We start from the raw sequence: 23,389 nt of genomic DNA on the forward strand, positions 1-23,389 counted from the left end.
TTTAACAACATGGTTGTTCACCTGTCTCGGTTCGAATCTGGATATGGAGAAAATATTATTGGGAGCACCACCCAATATAGTGCCTATTCCGCCCCTTTTCAGATACAGAATGCGTTGAATAACTTTATCATTATTTTTGGTAAAAAATACAGATCGAATTTCAGCACGTATAGGTGACATTATTTAATCAATGGAGCAACTGTTTTTACTACTGTAACATATAATTAAACTCTTTCACTTAAATATCAATTGAAGATAACAAATACAAACAAGAATAAATAATATGTAAACCTTGTTTCTCTAATATATTGTTCATTGTAGCTCTCGAAGGCCTTTGTGCGTTTTTTAAGCAGTGGATTCCATCTGTCGTATCCAATTAATTATTAGTCGTAAGGTGTGATATATGGTGTGAAATATGATTGATGCGAGTCATTCCATATATATACATGATGTTAGTATATTTTGTAATTATTAGTCGTAAGGTGTTACATATAGTGTGAAATTAAAATATGATTGATGTGAGTCACTCCATATATACATAAGGTTACTATACTTTAATTTATTTATCGTAATTTTATTAATCCCTTATCGGTTACACCCTTTTTATGTACTTATCAAATATACCAAAACCCATTATGAAAACATGAAGAGTCGCCCGCGCACACACCCAACTACTTGCTATGTTAAAAGAACATTTTTTATCCATTTTCCTGTTAACTAACCTGTCACAATTCATGAAATTCTAAACTAATTTCCTGCAACAAGCACTTACACACATGATTTAAAGAAGAATTACATCTAAAATGGATGTGATATAGGCAATTTTTATCGGCACAAACATTAGTAATTGATCTCAAGATCTGAACAATCACACTGAAATAACTTTAATATTGTGCCTAACATCCTTCTAAGCTAATATATAATAACATAGAAGAAGAAAAAAACACAAATGAAAAGTTCAGTCATGCAAGGTTGGACTATTGTTAGAGAAACAATCAGCAAGAAGAGACTTAATCTCTTCATCATCTTCTTCACCATAAGCAACATTATCATCAGCAGAAGGAGTAGAAGTAGTGCAATAACTACCAAAAGAAGCCTGTAATTCTGGCATACACATCAGTCTTCTCCTCTTGTAGTTAGCCTTAAAGCAAGCTTGCCTTAACCTCTTTGTTTTCTCCTCAAGTTCCATGTCTGGTATTTCTTCCATCTTCCTCTTCTCTTTCTCTAATAGCTTTATCACATCCTTCAACTTTTGTTCCATACCATTTCCTCCTACCTTCTCCAATTCCTATAAATATTGCTTCGTCATATATAATAGAGTTTTAACTTCTATATGCTATCAGTATACCAAAATTTTTACACTATTACTTTTATAAGAACAAATATTTATAGGTAATTCTTTATAAAACTATCAAATCATTCAAAAAATATTTACATATAACACTATAAAATATAAAGCTTCTAATCTTGAATAAGAAAAATTACTTGTTACATGAAGTAAATATCACTTAATAACGTAAAAATTATTGTCTACAATATTAGTTAAATTCATCGATAAAAATCATTGTAACATATGTAGCAAAAAAATAAATTATTAAAAATACTACAAGAAATGAACTTTTTTGCCCTCAGCATAATACTACATAGTGAAACAAGAGAACATGTTTATATAGAGAGTATTTAAACCTTAACATACTTTTTTTAGACGAAGTCGAAAGAAAATATTTTCACAAACTAAACTGTATGTATACTAGAAGAAAAGATGAAATTTTTGGCCATCAACTATATTGTTTAGACTCTTTTAAAATACTGCATGTGAAATACATCAAATATAATGTATTTTTCAGAAAATTTGATAGGAGTACGACATTAAAAGTGAGAGTATTCCGTGCAACTTAGGCCATCAGCGTATAATATTACTACATACAATTGAAAGAAGTGTATATAAAAGAGAGTGAATTAACCTTAACATTCTTGATTAATGTTTGAAGACTCATCAACTTCCTGTGAGGCCACCTTCTAATTCCTAAATCCCTACATCTTTTCTTCAAAAGTGTCAACCCAATATTGAGCTCCTTTGCTGCTCGAGTAATTGGCATGTAAAAATACTTTGAAATTGCATCTCGTGACAACATTCTTGAACTATTAATCTCCTCTCTACTATTATCCTTCTCTTTTTCCGTTACAATAATTTCCTCATGAACACGATCATTAGCCATTATCTCTTGTTGATTAATGTTATCACATAACAACACTTGTTGGTTCCCATTTCCGATTAATTCACCACTCATTTCATTCAACATTCTAACTTCATTTCCAATTTCCTCATAGCATAACTCTCCTGCACCCATAAAAAAAATTACTAGTCAATAATTTTTTTATAAAAAATAATAATACTATAGTACAAAACATGACCATCACCTGGGATAAGACTATAAAAAGATGAATAAAATGGATCTTCGAGAGTACATTCCATTTCCATCAAAGGATTGGTATTAGCAGTATTCTCTTGAATAGACAAATCATATTGATAGTCGATAGCATAGTTTCCTGAAAATTCGCTGTTTTGAAACATAACATATTAATATATATGACCATACATCGAATAACAACAACATATATATCCATTAAAATGAGTAAAGTCTTCGTAGGTCTTACCACTACCTCTTTGAAGTAGAGAGACTATTTCCGACACATGGAATAAAGGAGAAAACATAATTTCTTGAAGTAGATAAAATTATAATGAATCACCTGAAATCATCGAGAGAAGGGAGTTGTGTTGGAAGGGATAATAAGTCTTGATGATTATCTTGCTTTCTCATGATGACTTCATAGTTTGATTGATCACTATCCATATTTGGCATGGATCCAGATGAAATTATATTATGCTTATAAGAAGATTAAAAAATGAAATAGGCGTTTATTTTTATTTTTATTTTAGAGGAGGGAAAGGGAGAAGATAAGGCAGGGATTATAAGTGAAACTATGTGAAAGTAATTATTAGTATTAATTAGTGTTGGAAATCGTGCGCCGTCGTTATGCATGCATGTTTAGCATTAATTAATTATATTCATCAACATTAGTATTGATTGGTGCGTTTTGTGCCCACGTACACCTGTGATAAAAACTTGTAATTATGATTTCTTTTTGGAATTTGATCCTCCATTTTCATTAAAGGATACAGTATAATTGTTGTTTTACATTTTCATGTCGAAAATTAAATAAAAGAACCTTGAAAACATTATACAAAGAGTTGTGATCGATGTAACAGAAAGCTTAATAGTAGTTCTGTCGATATTAGAAAAATAACATTAGATATGGGAACTTTCCATTCCATAGGGACTAGGAAGTCTAATTCTCTGTTAATTACTTTACTCCAACTTTGAAGGGAGAGTTGTATTGTTGGTTGCTGCTATTCAACCCGTCTCATATTAGTTCTCTATTTTTTCCTTTATATCCTTAAGAAATCGAAAATGAGAAGAATAGTTTTACTAATTTATACCTTTAAACTCCTTTTTGAAACTTTAAGACTTGTTCACGTGCACTTTTAAAAAGAATTAATAGTAAATAAAGGGAAAATGGAGAAAATTTAATTAATTTTCTCTTATTTTTGTAAATTGACAAATAATCTGAGATATTTTTTTATACATTAATATGGACAATTGATAAGGGAGTGCATGCCAAATTTTATTAAGTACCTATCTAGTTGTTACCATGCACTTTTTTGGGGGTAGATTGATGGCAAAATATGATATTAGTAATACTCTAACGTAGAGTACTAATAAATACATTCTATATATTTGTACCTCATGTAATTATTTATTATGATAAATTAATACTCTAATGTAGAGTAAACATCAGGGTTAGATGACCAAGATGATTGAAGCACATTCCCCCCAATATAATTATTAAGAGTTTGCTTTTGATTTATACGTAATTAACATTAGTGTGCAGTAATATTTTGCTCCTGCTTCAAATTTAAGCTCAGAATCTGCCTAAAAAGAAGAAAAAAAAGGTCATTGTTTTCCTTATTTTTCTCTTTCCCTTTTATTTGGTTTCATTTTATTTATATAGATTAGTGAAATTTTATTTTTTAGCAATATGTGTTAGGAGTATACTGAAAGCAGACTCATAATATAACGTAGCAATCATTCATACTCATATCATAAAATAAGAGAATTAATGTTGCATCATTCGTTTCATTTAAGATCATATTATAACGTTTAAGGAAGTTACGATAAAATTTATTAAGTACTGTATCATATTATAACCTCTAGGGAAGTTCGAATTTATTATTCTACTTTAACCCAAATGATAAGATCCAGTAGTGGTGGGCTACTGCTACTTATTGTAGCATTGATTAGTTATACTAATTACAACAAGCAGTACCTAAGAGTGGAGGTTACTGATCTATGGCAGTAATTATTTCCCTGGATATTTGCTTCTTTTCACTTTTCAGGCCACGCCCAACAAAAAAGTGTTGCGTTGGGACGAGTTCTTTTTTCCCTTTCCATTAGATACGTTTTTTAATTAAGTTTTACTTGTATTGATTCACTAAACATACATATGATAAGTGATTGCATTTTCCTGAGATAATCTTATTCTGAATCAAACAACGATGAAGGCTTCATGGGTCAAAACTCAATATATCAGACAAGCAAGAAGGCTTCCCAGACATTTTCAACAAATTAACAAGGTCTTGGTGAGATAATGGATGAGGCAGCAAAAACATTATGGAATAATGTATTTAAATGACCAATATTTGGATTAAACAGGACTTAAAAAGACTGATACGAATAAATTGGCAATCTACTGTCAACTGTTTCAGTATCTTGACCTCCCTCCTCTTCCACGGCCACGTCCATATCCACCTCCTCTTCCTCCCCCTTTTCCACCATTAGCATGTTGTTTTGTTTGCATGTTCGCTGGAAGGGGTTGTATCTGATCAACACACTTCCTAAAACTAAAATCATCCACAGTATCGTCCTCCCTAACAACAAAGAAACAGCGACTCTTGAAATGTGGATGAAATCGGATTTGGAAAGCACAAACTCCTGTACCAATCTTCCTTTCTGGTTCTGAATGACCCTTCTTCAGTAAGTCAAGCAACACCATGTGCTCATACTGCAATACCAAACTAAGTGATTAAGATCATCACATCAAACACTCAGATAAGTGTAGTATACCAAAATATCTCCAACACAGAGATTTTATGCGGAAATGAATCAGAGAATCAACATTCTTATGTAGTAATAACTCCTCTCTAAGGTAAAGTAAGGTTATGACCAAGACAAACCATATACTCTGCTTCACAAGTATTTGGACATCTTTTGCACTAAAAATGAGATTGAGTAGAAAATACAATCTCCACAAAGATGCTAGTTGAACCCCACAAAAGTTCAAACAGACCAACAGACAAGAAAGCACAATGAATTTAAATTTGGAGCCTAAACGACAAGCTTTGAGGAAAATGAATGTAGGATAAGAAGAAAGAGAGGATACTGATAATAAATATAAAGGGAAAACATTTATTAATTCCAATCAAAAACAAAATAAAACAGAGTATCATCCCTAGTGTAACCAAATAAGTCCAAATTGAATAACATATACCAAAAGATTATCCAATTAACACTCATACTTATTCGTAGATGTTTGTTGTCAAAATACACATATCCAAGAAAGGAAAGGATGTACAATCAAATACCTCGAGTTGTTAAGTTTTAGACTTAAAGGCAACTTTTGGAAGGCAATTATAAGTATCTAAGTCATACATGAGTCAATAGCCACTTGAAAATTATTTCTTGATGCGAAGAACAGACAGCAATTTGACATCCATATAAGTATGATATAATGCAAGTTGATGCTTCAACGAAATGGACATTCAGAATATTAAATGTAAAATGTTTTTAAATTGCCCACTCAAAATGCCCCAAATTTCTTTAATATGCCAGAGTATAACAATTAAGCCAGCAGGGTAAAAACTAACTCTTGCTTCGCACAGTAATGGAGACATTGAATGATATTTTACCTTGTTGAGATTGAGATTGACAGACCAGGAATGAAGGAGTTTGTGAAAGTAATCAAACATCTCCACGGAGGAAACGAAACTCTTAGACCCCACGCTAACCGGGATAGACACATCTTTCTTTTCCTCTTCCGCAGACTGGTCGACTCTTGGTTTCTTCGTATCGTCTCCATTCTCTTCATCCTCCGGCTTGTCTCCCTCCTCCCTTGGACGCTTCGAGCCGCCGTTAGCATCATCGGTGGCTGGAACTTCAACGTCCATTTTCTGAACGGAGGTTTCTTCCTTCTCGGCCATTCCTAGGGCTTCGTTGGTTACAGGTTCAGTTTCCGCCATTACTGAGAACTGCCAACTTTAATTTTCGGAAAAAGAACCCTATTCGTAGCTTTAGAGTTTAAAAACTGTAATCAGTAGGATTAGGATAGTTTGCAAGCTGCGGAAGAATTTGACAAATAGCCACTAGTTAAGTTTTAGTCTACATTTCAAAACTATTCTGCACTAATCAATGAAAAAAGTGGGCCTTTGGCCCATCATATTTCTAATTGGGTTAAAACTTAAAAGGTTGGGATATATCAACTTAAAACTCATTGTAAACATTCATATTCAAAAAGGGATCCATTTGCAAAAGAATCTATAGAGATAAATGGCACCAACTACCAAGCATCATCTCTGAGATTTAATTAGCGCAAAATCTTAGTAGCTCAATTGATTGACCATTTAAACTTTCATCTTGTATGTAAGAGTCTGGTTCCCCATTCTCATGTCCTCTTCCCCCGGGCCTTCCAAAAAAAGGAGATTTCATTGGCATAAAATTGTCCTATTTTATTTTATAACGTTGGCGTTGAATAATTATTCTCACATTTTTTTTTTGTATAAATATTCATTAATGTGAGAATTAATTAGTGTTAATGACAAACTCTACTAATAAACATATGCACATGCTTTTTAGGTATTAGGTATTGTTTCATGTCATATTTCCTTTTTTCACAATCCCCACCCCAACCCCATAATCCTTTCAAAGTGGATTAGGATATATTTGGGGAAATTAGAAAGAAAATATCTTATACTAAGATATTTCTTATTTTTAACCTGCCTATTACCTATAACACGTGTCTTCTAGAAAGAAATATAATGTCCATTATCTTTAGCTCTTCTAATTAAAACTCATTTGAATCATGACTTATCTCTTTTACATTAAAGTCATTATATCACATCATAGTTTAAAATACAAAAGTACTCACACTTTTGGTATCCTTTTCTTTTCATCATGATGAATTTTTTTCTAATGACCGTTTCGTACGAACGTGGACAAATAGTGTGGCTTTGCGCGTGAAAATAGTTAGGTAATTTTGTTAATTAATTTATTTGTACAGTCGTCATGTTTAATTTGGTCTATGAAATTTATAAAACTAAATTTGTTCAAAAGTCAAATAATTGACGATGTCCAAGTTTTCTCTGAGTGCTTCTTACGCTGCTTCTTGGAAGGAATATGTCTTTGTTTAGTAAATATTACATATATAATTTAATTATTATTGATAAAAAGTTATATACTACCAAAAAATAGAGACACTATACACATATTGTATAGATTTTTTTCTTAGTAATGATTTCTTCCCGAATGTTCATTTTGAGTTTTGAGTCTAACATTAAGTTATCTTGTTCTCTTTTATGACTATTGCAAATCTTATTATCAAAATCGAAGATACATAACTTTCTCATTGATTGATAAATATATAAATAAGAGAAAAGAAAATAAAATTACATTGCATAAACGCTACTAAATATATTCTATATTGTTTCATTTTTATCGAATATATTTAAAATCTAGACAATTAAAAATCTCAAAACCACAAAAGAAGATATAAATGTTCTTTTCTGGGATGTTTGAGGTTTGAACTGTTTCAAAATCATAGTTGATATAAGAACATAAAATTTCAGGAATTGTCAAATTAGAATTTCAAAATATTTAAATTCACCAAAATTTGAGACCGTTTAAGGTGGTAAACTGAAAACATTAGCTTCATTCTTATAAAATGTAGTGTGAGGAAGAAAAAGAAAAGTGAAATTTTTCTAAAGACAAAACTTCCCTTTTTCAAAGATAAAAAAGATATTCGACTTGTTAACTCAATGTTTTCGAACTTTTCTAAAGATTTATACTCATACTCTTATTTAATTCATACGTATAATTTTTATTACTTTTTATCTATTAATTTCATAATATATTATTTTTTTAATTTTATTATTATTGATTACTTAGTTTGTTTTATTTATTGTATTATTTTGCTATTGTTATTTTTTTTTTCTATTCTAATATTTAGTAAAGTTGAGTAATTTCTCGTATGCCGGCTTTTAAAGAAGTGATATGGGGACTTCCATAAACGACGCCGTCATATGCTTTAGCGGTCCCGCAATTAATGTCGATATAATCCAAAGAGAAGACTTGTATACATTACCTGATAATCAAAAAGGCCCAAACCGAAGACTTCTTACAACTATTTCTTCTTCTTCTCTCAAGAAAGAAACAGGAAACTACTCATACAAATTCTCAGAAAACCAAAATCTATCAACAAAATTTGCATTTTCAGGTACGCCAATTTTTCATCATTCCTCTATTTTTTTTACCAGATTGTTATTTTTCTTGTTCCGGGTTCAAGATTTTTCGTTGCGGTGAGTTTTTGGGTTCTTGTTTCTATTATGTGATTATGCTTTGATCTTCAAAGCTTGGTCCTGTTTAAATTTTTTTACCCAGTATATTTCGTGTTGGTAAGAGGAAAATGGAATGTCAAGAATCGGATGTTTTTCAAATGCATTTTTCTTTAGTTTTTCCAATTGGGTATTTCGTTTGTCTTGTAAAAAGTCAACAAGGGTATATGGTATCAGTTTGTAGCAACAATCATTCACTTTGTGTTGAAGAGTTCAACTCTATTACAGGGAAAAAGAAAAGTGAAAATCAAGAAAAGATTAGTTGCTAGTTCTTAGTTGATTGTACTTGTGTTTTTGTTGGGTTTCTCCTATTTCTTTGTCAAGTAAATATGGAACTTGGGTTTTTATACTAATGGACAAAAGGCTAAACCTTGTGAGGAGAAGCTTGGAGGGAAGTAAATCTTAGGCTTTTTATGCTTTTTGTGAACTGGTTCTCTTGTGTGATAGAGAAAGGGTCACAACCTTGCACTTGGATATATGAAGGTTTAACTAATTCCTTTCTTTGCTTGTTACTTAAGACGGCTGACCATGTTTGTTCATTTTAGGATACGTGGGTGAACTGCTAATGGGAGAACACTTGGCTCTGTGTGTTGATCGTCTTATCACACCTGAATCTTTGCACACTATGCAAGGGTCAGAGAATGCAGGAACCTCTGGGGGGAATTCTTGCTCTCACCCAGCAGATCAATCTTCCTATGGCACTGCTAATAAGGAGGATGAAGAGCCAGAAGCTGGGGGTGAAGATGAGCCATTACTTCAGACTGTGGAATGCCGAATTTGCCAGGAAGAAGATAGCCCGAAGAATTTGGAGATTCCTTGTAGCTGCAATGGCAGCTTAAAGGTAGATTTGTGAAGCTTAATTTTCTCTCTCTTATTCAAGTAGCTGCTAAATATTGCTTGTGCATTTAATAAATATGTATCCGTAATGCCATCTTTTTTCCCCTAAGTCTGAATGGTGCTAGTATTCAAGTTTCTCTTCTCAAGAAGTTGACATTTTCATGATTTATCATTCATGGCTTTCATCTTAGCGAAGTGTCACATTCACTATTTTGATTTGTTTGTGTTAAGGGTGGTCTGGTTTACTGATTTTAGCTGCTAGAAAGCTGAAGAATGATTCTACTGATTATGTCTGTGCTGCAACTGCATGACAAAGGTCTTTTAATGTGTGTGGACTTGTCTTTTGTTCTAACTATTCTCTCTTTTTTCTTTTCTTGCGTCTTTGTTACAAAATTCAGTATGCTCATAGGAAATGCGTTCAGCGGTGGTGCAATGAGAAGGGTGATATAATTTGCGAGATTTGCCATCAGGTACTTTCTTCTATCTGTTAATACCTATTTGCATTTTGAGTGATGATGCTTCATGATTTGCCTCTCCCCATCACTAAGGAACTTACAGCCAAATGAGCTTGAAAAGAGCAATGGAAGGAGGGATATAGAAATAGCATGGTTTTGCATAGGCACAGAGTTTATTTGATTTGGACAGAATGATAACTCACCTTATGCAGTAATTAGTTGATGCATTTTTTCTGTTCAGAAATACAAGTAATTGGGACTTTAGACTATGTTAATGGATACATGCTAAAAGAGTTTCTAGTTAAGGCTCACTTATTTCGTAAAAAAAGTTATATGTTGACTTTGAGAACTCTATAACATGCAGCCTTACCAACCTGGCTATACTGCTCCTCCACCGCCTTCTCTCTCCGAAGATATTGCCATTGACATGAGGTTGGTTGAAATAATGATTATTGTCTTGTGCATACCAAAATTTGATATATTTATCCAAGCATTTCCACAATCTATGGAGCAGATATATTAATATTCTGATTTTGGTGTTTACTTTCCAAGTATGTTTTATCTGAATCTTTTCTATATTCCACTGCCCCCAATATCCTAAAAAAGAAAAGAAAAAGAAATGAAAAGAGAGGAAATAGACCACAGAATGGACGATCTTACCGTCTTCACACCTTTCTCTTTGACTTGATTATGTGTATCTTCTTTATGAATTGCTCCGCTTATTTAGAGGCCTCTAAATAGTCTATTTCTTTCTGAACTAATTAGCAAGTGAACTTGCGTTTTCTTCATGAACGCAAGAATAGGTCAATGTACTGTGCAACTCAAGAAGTCGTTAAGAAGCTCAACTGTACTTCATGCTTTCAGCCAAAAAAAAAAAAAGGAATTTAATTGTATGCTTGAAAACTGAGTCAAATCCTTATCCGTGGTCTATGACCATGAACTCTGCATTACCAATATGTTCAATATCTAGTGATGATTCCGATTCCCGGTTCAGTTTGTTGTTCTTTGATATCAAGTATCTATATGATTATCTATGTTTGTAGCTAAAGTGATACAAGTAGCATTTATAGAAGTTTAAGATAAATTGTATTCATCATTTTAGGTTTTGGTGCAAATCTGAATATATAGATGATCCTGAGGCAATCATAGATGTGTTAGGCTCTTTGTAAGATGAGCAAGGTTTTTGTTTCCCTTCTCTTTTTGGTGATCGGATGTAGTCACTCCACTTTGGTTACCAGTACATTTTTTTGCTGATGTCTATATATACACAGGAATATGTCACCATCTCAAAAAAAAAAGAAGTGAAATTCCAGCATCATTGACATGAAATTATTTTTCTTGGCCCAACAAGAACAGTATATGACAAACTAAATTGCCATAAAGACCTTTCCTCCCTCTTTTGAAAGTACTTAAAACATGTTTAACTTATTATATTATGAGGCAGTTCAGTTTTAAGTTTTTACAGTATATACATAGAGGCCCTTGCTGCCGAAATTTTGATTTATAATCTAACGTAACCTTGCCAGCTTAGCTGTTAACATCTTTATTGAGAACAATCCAACATGATCAGCATGTCATCTCACAATCTTAATCTTGAAAATTTTCTTTTCTGTCTTCTCTTCTCTGTCACTGATGGATTCGTCCACATGGATTGGCTTGCAGTGGGGGCTGGACAGTAGCTGGTACTCAGCTCAACTTACATGATCCTCGGCTTCTTGCAATGGCAGCTGCAGAACGCCATCTCTTGGAGGCTGACTATGATGAATATGCTGATTCAAGTGCTAGTGGAGCTGCATTTTGCCGTTCTGCTGCTTTAATTGTAAGCAACTGCTATTCCTTAATGTTGCTAAAATCATTTTGTTAAATGCAGGCCAGTGGTAATGTGAGGTATGCATTAGTAAATTTTTCTTATGGAAGATAATGCACCAGCAGATTCAACATTCTTTCTATTTGGGTGGAGGCGCGGTTTAGCCTTTGACCATACGGTACATAAATTTTCATCTTTAAGTAGTGACTTGAGAAGAAACTTGAGAGTTCATATTTCATTGAGAGAAGTGGTGATACAATTTTTTTGGGCACAACTATCTTTGATTTGTGACACTCCCTTCTTTTAAAATGAGAGTTTTCCTTTCTTAGGAGTCATACTTTAGGAATGCTCAAAATGGAAATCATATCAACTGCGCCCTTCCATTACTGGGAAAAAAAGCAACACAACCACACAAACAAACTCATCCTACCTTATATTATGTATATTTTCATGTTCATGCTACAATAGTTTTCCCTTCAAGTTCTTGAAACTGCATCACTAGTACTAGAGAGGGTTTTCAAGGTCATGCTTTTTTATTTGAGAAGGTAGGGTCTCACACTACAGTTCATGCTTTTATTCTCCTTTTATCTGCTTATATTCCCTTCCTTGTTTGTATTGCCTTTTTGTCCTTTCCGGCTGGTTGAATGGATCATAAATGACCTTCACTTTATTGTCTAAATTTGTTAAAAAAATTCCCAGTAGCAATAATAGAAAAACTGGGGGGAAATTTTCCTTTCAATATTAACCTTTACTTTTTGCCCATGCAATCTATTTATGTTATATTTTGACCTTATCTCTGTTTCTAGATAAACAAAGAATAATGCACTGTGTTCCTGCAGTTAATGGCCCTTTTATTATTGAGGCATGCTGTGACCATCGGAAATGGTGATGGGGATGATGATGATGTTTCTGCCTTTTTCTCGGTGAGTGAATCGTACAGTGAAATCATCTTTCCGTTTGTTGCTTGATATGATGAGGCTATGATACATGAGATTGTGTGGGATCACTGATCTGGTTGATTCCTTGACACAGCTTTTCTTACTCCGTGCTGCTGGTTTTCTTCTACCTTGCTACATCATGGCTTGGGCTATCAGTATCATGCAGCGTCGAAGGCAAAGACAGGTTAGAGCCTTGTATAGATTTCAATTGTTTTTCATAATATGTAAATTGCTATTAACGTGTCAATCTTCTTACTTGCTAATTTGATGATTACTTTGCACTTTTGCAAAAATACAAAAATTAAAATCCTTGTGGTGCAGATCAGATAATTATTTGTTTAGTCGTAATGGTTGACTAATGCTGCATCAATGCACATGTATATAATAAATTGAGCGAATAAGATCTTTGCTCTAGTTTATGGGAACTCAGTGTACTCTATTTCAGAAACATTCAAGACCTTCAATCCTAGTCATAGTTAATACATCAATACAGGGTGTTCTCGCTAAACATGGAGAAGTCATGTCGTGTTCACCCTGCATGAATGAAATACCTCATGCAAGGATATTTGTTTTAAGACTCCTGGCTAAAACATCTGGTCACTGAAGAATTCCTCTTGTAAGGGATGAAATACCTCATTTGTTATTTGTGCTTTTTCCAATAAGTTTGTTCTCTGTTACGCTTCCCAACTTCCAAACAATTCCAAGTTCATTTGATGGTCTTATCTCTATTTTCCTGGTTTATACTTTGCATCCCACCTTTTGCTTTCATGTTGAATATGATGCAAGTCGCAATAGATAATTGGTTTATATGTCCAGTGTGATAGTGCCCACCACTGTCACTTCCAGTTGTAAAATTTTACGTTCTGCTGATAGATGTCAGCACTTTGTACACACATTAAGTAGATTTGAATTATGTAACATGTTGGAACTTATGTGATTTTATCATGAGAACCAAGTAGGATATTTAAGGGCACATTGAACTCTTAAAATTATCTCTACTTGCTCTAGCTGTGGGAGTTAATGGCGTGCTAATTTTGCTTGCCCAAATAAATTTAACTTTGATAAACAAGTGAAAAAAGAAACAACTACTATAACTTTTTCATTTCCATTTTATACCAAATTCGGACTATTTGGGAAATCAAGCAGCTATTTCTTTGACTATGTTTTTTCAAACATCTTTAAAAAATTGTGATCTATTACTTTTTTTGTAGTCTCTAAGTATATGTTAAAATAAATTAATACTTGTCTGAACCACACCGAAAATTATATACTTCGATCCTCCTACTTTGAACTCCGTCATTCAGTTTGGCATGCACCGAAAGTTGCTTTTTTCATCCATCAAAACAGACTAAATAAATTCATTCTATCTCATGTAGTTTACTCATCCATTTTTTTAATATATAATTTTATGCCGATTGCTATTTTTTTGGATGTTTATTCTTCGTCTTTTCTTCAACACAGGAGGCAGCAGCACTAGCGGCAGCAGAAGTTGCTTTCATGCTGCAAGCAGGGCAACATAGGGGCTTGCATGTAACAATAGCACCAGGACCTGCACAGGCAGCAGAACCTTCAGCAAACCCAACTACCCATGTTGCAACACCAACTGGCCAGGTCACAGCTCCTCCTCCGGAGCTAGTATAAATGGCTTTGCTCAGCTGGCATGTTAAAACGTTGTTGCTGATAATGGCACCGTACTTTGTAAGTTGCACAAGCTAAGAGAATAGAGGTTCTTTTTTTCCTTTCGATGTATTAGTTGTATATCTTAGCCCTGGAGTGATGCAGAGGCTGAAATTGTTCCCTTTTGTTCAATATTTACATTAATGCTTGAACATGTAAAAAAACCATAGCAGCCAACTTATCTGCTTTGAATTTGAAGATACCATATCTTCACATCATGTACATTGTTTATTCTTATCGATATGGTTTACTGCTCCATCCCACTTCATTTAGTTTTACATTGCTTGCTATGATTAAGTAATGTTTGGGCACTTTGCTGGTATCTCTAATTTGAGCTGGATCTCTTTTGTTTATATACCTGCTGGTTAATGTCTATAAATTTAGCGTTGTATATCTCAGCTACCCTCGCAAGCCATGGGTGAGGCTTTGTGCACACGACCCTCTCCAGTCCCCAATTGTGGGATTACACTAATTTTTCTGTTGTATATCTCAGTTCTTACAGCTACTTATTTCTACGCTGATGTAAGATTGTTCCCTTGATCATATTTATCTTATGAAATAATTTTCCTGTTTTCTGAAGTTGGAGAGAACCTTGTTATTATGCGAGGAACAATTCTTTCATGGGATTGAGACAACACATACCAACGGGCAAGATGAAGAGGAACAAATTCTGAATCTGAGAATAAGAAAAAGGAAAAAGAAAAAGTGAAAAAAGAAGAAGAAGAAGATGGTCCACATGGGTAAGCAAGAAAAATAAAGAAGGAAAGAGTAATATGCTTGACAAGGTCCAAGAATTTTGAATGGAGGGAAATTTGCACAAATCTAAAATTAAAGATGAGAGCAAAGAAAAGCATAAAGGGAAACTCATTAAGCACAAGGAACCAAGACTGCCATTTTTGTTTTTTTAGATTGGAATTGTAGAATCTAAAGTAGAAATTTGGCATAAAGCAACTCCTTGGATTTATATTTTTCCAAGAGGCTTCTATTCTTCACATTCTCCAATACTCTCTACTTTATCTGGCTTTCTTGCAACTGTTGCAATCTCAGCTTTGGCCTCCTCATTTAATTAACTTCTCCCTGAATGAGGGAAGTTGTATTGAAGTGAATAAAGTTCAGTGATCATACACGAAATTAGTCATTTATTCTTGTAACAGATGTGATAAAAACTGTTGTAAAACAAAGCCAATATCAATTCCGTGAGGTTAAAAAACAGGTGATTATAATTAGATGACTTGGCAGCTGAGTTGGAATAAAGTTCAATAAGACCACTGGTCTGGTCATTATTTGGTCCAAAAGGGCAAAGAATGAAAGGGATGTAGGGAACAAATGTATAGATTCTTGGCCCAAAGAATGGTGTTCCAACTTCACTTTTATTCAAACCTGTCAGTGTCTTGTACAACAGCCTTATATTGCTTGCAGCATTTGGCAGGCTTATGATTGAAGTGAATCTTAAACTTCTATAGATGGTTTGTCTTGGGACCCTCCCTTGCTTTACTGTTAACTTTATTCTTGCAAATCCCATAAAAGATGAAACACAAGTTTATATGTACAGGCACTTGGTGTTGGATATGCAAAGTATAGCCACAGACAAATCTCTCATTTTCTCATCATAGTCTTGGCCAAGAAAACACTTTTGTTCCTTCTGTTGGAACCAAGTTCAGAAAAATGTTGTGTCCTTCCTGTAGGGTGATGGTCTTAATTCTTTGTATCGGGTTCTTGTCAACTCAGCCAGAGAGAGTTTCTGCTCTGAGAAGTATAGATCTTGCTCTCAGATGGGGAGAAGACAACTTATTTCATCTGAGAAGTTCTCGGATTCTAAAGGCTGCTGTCGTGCAGGACCTGCAAACACAGCTCAATATAGCACCTGCACCTTCGATGACCTTTGATCCAAATCAATCAAACAAAAGAAGAGTGAAAAGAGGATCAGATCCAATCCATAATAAATGTTGACGGTGAGTCCAAAGCAAGTGTGCAGGGATGACCGTTTCAAGATTCATGAAGACAGGGAAAAACAGCTGCTTTCTTTTGCATTTTTCTAAGAGAAACTTGAGGATGGTGGGAAATTCTGTATCCTCAGACGCTTTTATTAGGTTTGTGACACTGATCACTATCATTTGTTTGAGTATAGCAGTCTTTACTGAAAGCAGCAACTTCATGTGTTATGTAAAGCTAGAACCACAGAAAGAAACTAGGATTTTAATGCTCGTTGTCATACACAAAAGATTTGTTTTGATATTTTCTGATCATATAGATAGCATGTTATCTTTGAACACCAGTACTTGTTGCATGTACGATGAAATGAAATTTTCTCGCTGTTGACTGCAATCTTCTGACTCAAGACTTCCTCTTAATAGTTTTCTTTTACTGTACACGTTAGTTGAACAGAGTATCATGCTTTGTCATTTGTGTTATACAATTCCATTTATGTCAGTGATAAATCCTGGTGGTTAAAAAGAACCCTAGTTATAAGGCAGGAGAGTGGTGTTTGCAATCATAAATGAAAAGAATTTACAAATTGTTTTGAAAATTGGTTACAGCAAAAACATTTTCATACCGTAAGATAAGAGAATCCAGCTCAATCTGGCATCTGATCTCCTAGAAGTACAGGATGATTGATTCAAATTTCACATAAATAATCACGAATGCTGTGACCTGTGGAATCTGTTGTTACGGTGATCCTTCAGCTGTATATGTGACACCTTCCTTGAAACTGCCTGCCAAATCATATCCACTGCATCATTAGTTTGGGATGGAGATTGATATTCAAAATGTTTGCTGACCACCTTTAGCCTTTCCCACATTTTGGTCCACTGATCTTCCTTCATTCCTCTAAGATAGTTCAGAAGGTACCCCTTCTTTACAGCATCAGATGAATGGACAAACACACAAAACTCCGAGTAATCAAGAACATCTTCGAATGGAAGCTCAATATCATCGCTAATTATTACCGGAACACAGTGCCTAGCAATGGCATCAAAGAGACGATTTGAAGATGGAGTGTCTCCAGCAATATTCAGGCAGAATTTGGACGAGGACATTCCTTTTCCAGCATCCCTAACACCATGCGATTGGATACTTCCAAATGTGAAATGTACATCTTTTTCATCTTTGAGAAGGTAGTATAATTCCAGACGAATCTCTCCACCCTGGTATTAAATGAGCAACAAAGAGATCTATCACTTCAATCTTACTGCATACCAATCAATATTCCTTTTCGAGCTTCAAATGAAATAAACAAGGAATTTTCAGTTTTTAGTTAACATTTTTACAATCAACATTAGGCCATTAGATCATCCTAAACATCGTACACTTCGTCAGCTTCAGTTTTCCATTTCTTTTTCATCCATAGTAACAATACCAACCGCACTCAACCTGGGATTCCTCTATTACATTTCTCTTTGGATATCTTAGAAGGAAATGGGATCTATTATGTCCTTTTCATACCTAAATGAAGAACTTATAAATGCTGGATAAGGTTCAGAATTCCACTAGATATACCATAATTGAAGAAAAAGATGGAGGGACTTCAAGAAATAGTTCCACTTCTATTTCAGAATGAGCATGTATTATATTCCAATCTTGCAGTTCAGAGAAAAATGATTTTTTTGAGGTGGCAGGTCAGAGAATATAATTGTGCATGCTATAGGTTAAAAGACTTGCTCAGCATACAAAGGGAAAACCCAAGTCGATTAACTATCACAGGGAACAAGAACATGATGTTAGAACTAGTCTTCCCATAAGGGGAGCTAATTGGTTATCAACCCATTAGTTAATCCTCCACTTTAACCCTGAAACGATTGCCTATAACTACACCATTACGTGTATTGGAAAAATATGGCTAGGCTTTGTCAATTCTCTACTTCTTCTAAGAGGGTAAATAAACCTGTGGAAACCAAGGGACTCTTCCGTTTTGTGATGATTTTTACTGAACGGTACTTCATATCAGTTGAAAGAAATTCGCTCCCGCTAGGAGAAACACATGTACATAAGTCTTCTAAACTGGTGTTTACAGTAATCCCTTCAAGTACAAAACAGTCAAAAATATGCATTTTATGGCCTGAAAAGAAAAGGCTGCGGCTATGTAACGACTATGTACCATTCATTCACACCATTATTTGTGAGCAAACATTGGTTGAAATTACTTCCGATAACAAACAGCAACTACACCTCAATTCCAAGTTAGTTGAATTCAGTTATAGAAATCTCACACTTCTTCCATTTGGACCCATTTCATTACAAAGACATGAGAAAACTTCATCTAGCTCTCATGTTCAAGTATCACTGCCACTAACTACTTGGGGCCTCACAACCTAGTGCAGGTTAATTTATAGTTAGATTAAAGCATAACTTTAATATCATGGGAAATAGCAATATCATTAAAAACTTAGTTAACTCATCAATTGCAGGTAAAAGCAGTTGTGAGACTTACATCTTTTCTAAAGATTGCCCCTTGGAAGTAAACTAATGTATCTCGTTGTCTGAATGAGGGCGAGCTGTCAGCACCTATTGTCTGGACCATATGTTTGTAAGGAGCAACCACATCCTTTTCAATGTTTGCTATTTCGGCTCCATACCTTCCAAAATCTGCAAGTACAAACATGGCGGAACCAAGCTTCTCTCTTGCATCCAACATACTATTAGGGTGGTGAGCTATGATCAGATGATCCTTTCCGCCCCTTTGCTTCCACTCGTCTCTACCTTTTAAAAATTCCACCAGTTTATCCTGCAGCACTCTATTGAGACTGATTTTCTTCTTCCCTAGTACCTTAGAATGCCTGTTGTAACTCAACGACGAAAAGAAGGGCACAAAGATTACATCTGCTTCACTCGAATTTGATACTCTGACAGCATTGCAAGGTCCATTAATATTTGGGGTATTTGAGGATAGAAGGTCAAGAGTAAGCCAATATTCAATGCTGTGCTGTAAATTTAAGCCCCCAGGGTACGAGGGTATTTGGCTCGGGTTACTAACACTAGGCCATGTTTCATCCTTACTTCCTTTCCAACCTAATAGCCCAAAGTGAAATACAGGAGGTAAGTCATACATATACACTCTAAGGAGAGCTTGTTCTGGACCACAAGATTTCCCAATTCCTAATCCACCGGAATCGTTGCCGAAACTGGAAGTTTCATAAGCCAACTCTTGGGTTTTGAGTATTTGTTCATGTGAAGTTTCAGCAGGCAAGAAAGCATCTTTAGATTCCCCACTACTTGAGGTCAAGTAAACTGAAGTATCATTAACAAGAACTAAACTAAAAACTGATTTGGGCATAAAAGAATGGTCAGCAAATTGAAAAAGGGAAAGTGAAGAAACTATCAAAAGGAAAACAGAAATGGCTATTAGACAGAACAGAAATTTTGAAGGTAGCATGCTTTTATCAGGAATCGAACACATTGTGGAGAATAATTTATCCACAAAACCAGAATAATCCCTTCTCAAGAACTTTCAGATACTTCCAAGGTAGTGCATAAGTTGGTAAAACCGCGAATTTCAGCCCCAATTTAGCTATTCAATTTATTGAAGTTTGATTCTTCTACTGCAAATCCCTGCTCTTACACTGCAGAGGAAACAAATACTCCTATTTACCTGCAAATATGAAAGATAAAATAGAACAAAAGCAGCTGAAATTCCAAGAAAAATAAGGCACATATAAACACAACTATGTCAGCTGAAGAAACAGAATCCAATCTTTCTCATTTGGGTCATCAAGAACACAAAAATAGACTTGGAGTATTCAAAATCCAATCTTTCTCAGTTTTGGGTCATCAAGAACACAACGACAGAAACAAAAAATAGACTGGAGTATTCAAAATCCAATCTTTTTCATATTTGGGAATTGGGTCATCAAGAACACAAAGGCAAAAGAAAAGGAAAAGGAAAACAAAAAAAATAGACTAGAGAATTCAAAATCCAATCGTTTTCATATTTGAGTCATCAAGATTAATTAAAGTTGAAGAAAGGGTGGAAAAAAGCACAAAGAGTGCTAAAAGTAGAGAGATGAGTATAGATACCTGATAAAGCTCTGAATTAGTGCTTAGACATGTAATATGTTGGTCCTGATGAAACCTAATTCCATAATAATAGTATAACAGTTACTGGACTTGGCTATATTTTAGTATAGGAGTATTTCCTAAGTTTCCTTTAATTCCATTACATTTAATTTAGTAGTAATATTTTTCCCCTTTAGTCAATGCCCATATATGCAACCTCTACAAATCACTAAACTTTAGCTGGTGGAGAAGACAGTCGGTGGAGAACTTTTCTACGGTCCAATAGGGCAAATATTTAAATTGTTCGCATAGCCTATAAACCAATAAACATAACACAAGATTTCGAATAACTATTTTTGTATATTCAAATTGGAAGAGGACAAGAAATTTTATTTTTTTGAAAAAATTAAACATGATATTTTTGTTTTTTTTCGTTAATCTACTGTGTCAAAAATCATGATCGAAACAGTTTTTTGATAGTCCAATGGGCGTGGTACATAGCAGTATTTGTTTTGCTTTGCTTTTCGTCTGTGCACACTTATCTTTGATATTTGAGAAGCCTTCTAATATTCTTAGGATATGAAAATGCTTAAACTTGTTAGTAAATTTTATTTTGATATTTGAATGTATCATATTCTATTAAAATATCTAAATATAATAATAAAATATTCTTATTTAACACTTTCTACCTATAAAAGATTTTGAGGTCCTGATTTTAACTGGAGAATCGGTCAAAGAGCTCTCATATCGGGCAACGCATAAATATTCTTCCCAAAAGAGATTGACCTACACAGAGTGAAAGTAACACTTTTAACACAAACGTAAAAAAGTCATTCAACTAGTGATTTTTTTTTTAATTGGGGTGGCCGGGTGGGGGAAGGGGATATGGACATATGAGGGGATTACACTATGAGAATCGAACCTCACAAATAAAGTGGAACCAACCAACTAAATTACTAAGATTACTCAGTCATTCAACTAACGACCTCTTGATTCAGACAAAATAATACCAGTAGTAGAAGTAACCGGAACAAGAAGACCAACAAACAACAATATCAACTAAACTTGGGGAGACAAATTAGAGTAGCGATTTGGTAAAAAAAATTAAGGGCATTTGTTTAAAGCTAGCTATTTACTATAAACTATGGATCAATACATGTTTGTTGTACTCATGCTCATTAACAGCCAATACATGTATCTACGTACAAATAGGAATCCAAGAGCAGAGAAAAATAGAACTCAAACCCCAAAAAGTAAAGATTTTTCTAATTGACTAACTACCTTTTTGGTCATATACTCATATTAGAAGAAGCATTACAATTTACTGCCTAACTTCTCCTCCTCCTCTTACTTTGATGAACATCATCTGATTCACTTGATCTGAAAACACGCTTGTCTTGCTGCCTTGGCATGTTCTTCAGATAGTTTCGCAGATTTTCAGTTATCCCACCTAGACCAATGGATGTGAAGAAGTTGATAGCAAACCTCGTATTTTTGGGACTATCCTTTGGAAATATCGACTCAAACGACTCTTGCATAGAGGGATCACTAAGACGACCATTCAATGTATTGATGCCAAGTTGCCCTGACAACTCCTGGAATAAGATTTTGATGAATATACGTGAAGAAGATGTTGTGTCCTCTTCTGTCAATCTTAAATAAGCCAAAACATTCCAAGGCAATGCATCAGTACCAAGTAAATGAGCAAAAAACTTTGCTACATTACGCAGTTTATTAGTTTCAAGTCGATGGATCATTGAGTATTGTTGCACGAATGAGTTCTCGAAATTCTTCTGGTGAACTTTGTTGATCATACATAACCTCTGCCCCAAAAGTGCATAGTAATGGAGAAAAGTCTTCTCCTGACTACAACATTCTAATAACATTATGCATAACTCCATCTCCTGACCTGACTCTAGTCTGATTTTCAACAGCTTATGCCCTGCTTCTTCAAAATCAGCACTTGACATAATAGTTAAGTAAATCGTCCTTCGAAGATTGATCAAGTTTGTCTCTGTCTCATCTTCAATTTTCATCTCTTGCTCGTCCTCGTCGTCTGATTCATCCTCATTCTCAGATTCTTCGTCCTGATCACCACCTCCTAGAATCTTCTTCTGTAATTCTTCATACTTATTTTCATTTTGGACAAAATTAAGATCCGGCTTGAAAACATCTAATTCAATTTGCGGGTCTACCTCGTCTCCAAGAGAGATTTCATGTGTTATTTGATCTTCCTCCTCAACAAGGTCAAGTTCCGGAGGAACAGCTGGCTGAAACTTGTGTTTTCGCAATGCAAAAAGGTCTTCAATTAAGAACTGAACCCTTTTATCTACTTCTCCTTCATGAAGTATTCCTCGAAATCGCTCAAAAACACCGTGCAACCCTAAGGGACACAGATCCTGAAGCATCGAACCACATTCCTTAACGAAATCAACAGCAACATCAACACTATCATCGGTAGGTTTATCGAGTAAAAGTGTAACTAATTCCAAAGCTATAAGTTCATGAACAACTTGCTGATTAACAAGATGAGCAATAAACTTTACAGTTGCTAACACCTGAGGTTTATTATTATTGTTATAAGCTCTTTGCAATTGCAGACTGATCCTCTTACACAAAAGTTCACCAACTTGTGGGAATTTCGTGTTAATAACAGCGACCAATGCTGCAAAAACATCGGTGAAAATAGGAGAATTCAATTGTGATTTCAAAATTGATCTGCAAAACAAGCCCCTACCACGGATTAAATTCTCCCCAAATAATTCGGGAATGATGTATTTTATGTTGGCTTTATTCGTTTTATTGAGCAGTCCATTGATGCTCTTTTTTAGAGCAATCCAACTCTTCTTTTGGTACTCTACGCTTTCTTCCATTGCACAAAAAGGAAAAAGGAGAGATTTACAAAGAAAATTTGTATGGAAATCGGAAAGTGAGAGAGTTGTCGCCTTTTATAATTGTG

General features: G+C 34.5%; 5 protein-coding genes across 5 annotated transcripts; 1 reads left to right on the forward strand and 4 right to left on the reverse strand.

Annotated features, from left to right (window-relative positions):
* Nucleotides 1-958: 958 nt before the first annotated feature.
* Nucleotides 959-2,219, reverse strand: LOC125832245 (protein RKD2-like). The gene is made up of 2 exons (XM_049511392.1): nt 1,965-2,219; nt 959-1,288 (listed from the first exon to the last, which is right to left on the reverse strand). Exons 1-2 carry the CDS (start codon nt 2,217-2,219, stop codon nt 959-961), a joined length of 585 nt encoding a protein of 194 aa, XP_049367349.1.
* A 2,503-nt stretch (nt 2,220-4,722) lies between these two features.
* On the reverse strand, nt 4,723-6,427 carry LOC125832227 (protein EMBRYO DEFECTIVE 514-like). The gene is made up of 2 exons (XM_049511376.1): nt 6,029-6,427; nt 4,723-5,124 (listed from the first exon to the last, which is right to left on the reverse strand). Exons 1-2 carry the CDS (start codon nt 6,356-6,358, stop codon nt 4,825-4,827), a joined length of 630 nt encoding a protein of 209 aa, XP_049367333.1. The 5' UTR covers nt 6,359-6,427; the 3' UTR covers nt 4,723-4,824.
* A 2,055-nt stretch (nt 6,428-8,482) lies between these two features.
* Nucleotides 8,483-14,702, forward strand: LOC125832218 (uncharacterized). The gene is made up of 8 exons (XM_049511367.1): nt 8,483-8,607; nt 9,271-9,566; nt 9,961-10,032; nt 10,382-10,449; nt 11,680-11,836; nt 12,664-12,747; nt 12,857-12,946; nt 14,224-14,702. The coding sequence occupies exons 2-8, from the start codon at nt 9,291-9,293 to the stop codon at nt 14,401-14,403; spliced, it is 927 nt and encodes a 308-aa protein (XP_049367324.1). The 5' UTR covers nt 8,483-8,607; nt 9,271-9,290; the 3' UTR covers nt 14,404-14,702.
* A 2,080-nt stretch (nt 14,703-16,782) lies between these two features.
* LOC125832207 (probable arabinosyltransferase ARAD1) lies at nt 16,783-20,021 on the reverse strand. The gene is made up of 2 exons (XM_049511356.1): nt 18,869-20,021; nt 16,783-17,585 (listed from the first exon to the last, which is right to left on the reverse strand). Exons 1-2 carry the CDS (start codon nt 19,832-19,834, stop codon nt 17,076-17,078), a joined length of 1,476 nt encoding a protein of 491 aa, XP_049367313.1. The 5' UTR covers nt 19,835-20,021; the 3' UTR covers nt 16,783-17,075.
* Nucleotides 20,022-21,566: 1,545 nt separating this feature from the next.
* LOC125832205 (uncharacterized) lies at nt 21,567-23,308 on the reverse strand. Its single transcript, XM_049511354.1, has one exon. The coding sequence runs from the start codon at nt 23,301-23,303 to the stop codon at nt 21,759-21,761; it is 1,545 nt and encodes a 514-aa protein (XP_049367311.1). The 5' UTR covers nt 23,304-23,308; the 3' UTR covers nt 21,567-21,758.
* Nucleotides 23,309-23,389: the final 81 nt, after the last annotated feature.

The sequence above is a fragment of the Solanum verrucosum genome, unplaced genomic scaffold (assembly GCF_900185275.1).
Source record: "Solanum verrucosum unplaced genomic scaffold, falcon-dt-bn FXZP01000009.1, whole genome shotgun sequence".
In the NCBI taxonomy this organism is placed as follows: domain Eukaryota; kingdom Viridiplantae; phylum Streptophyta; class Magnoliopsida; order Solanales; family Solanaceae; genus Solanum; species Solanum verrucosum.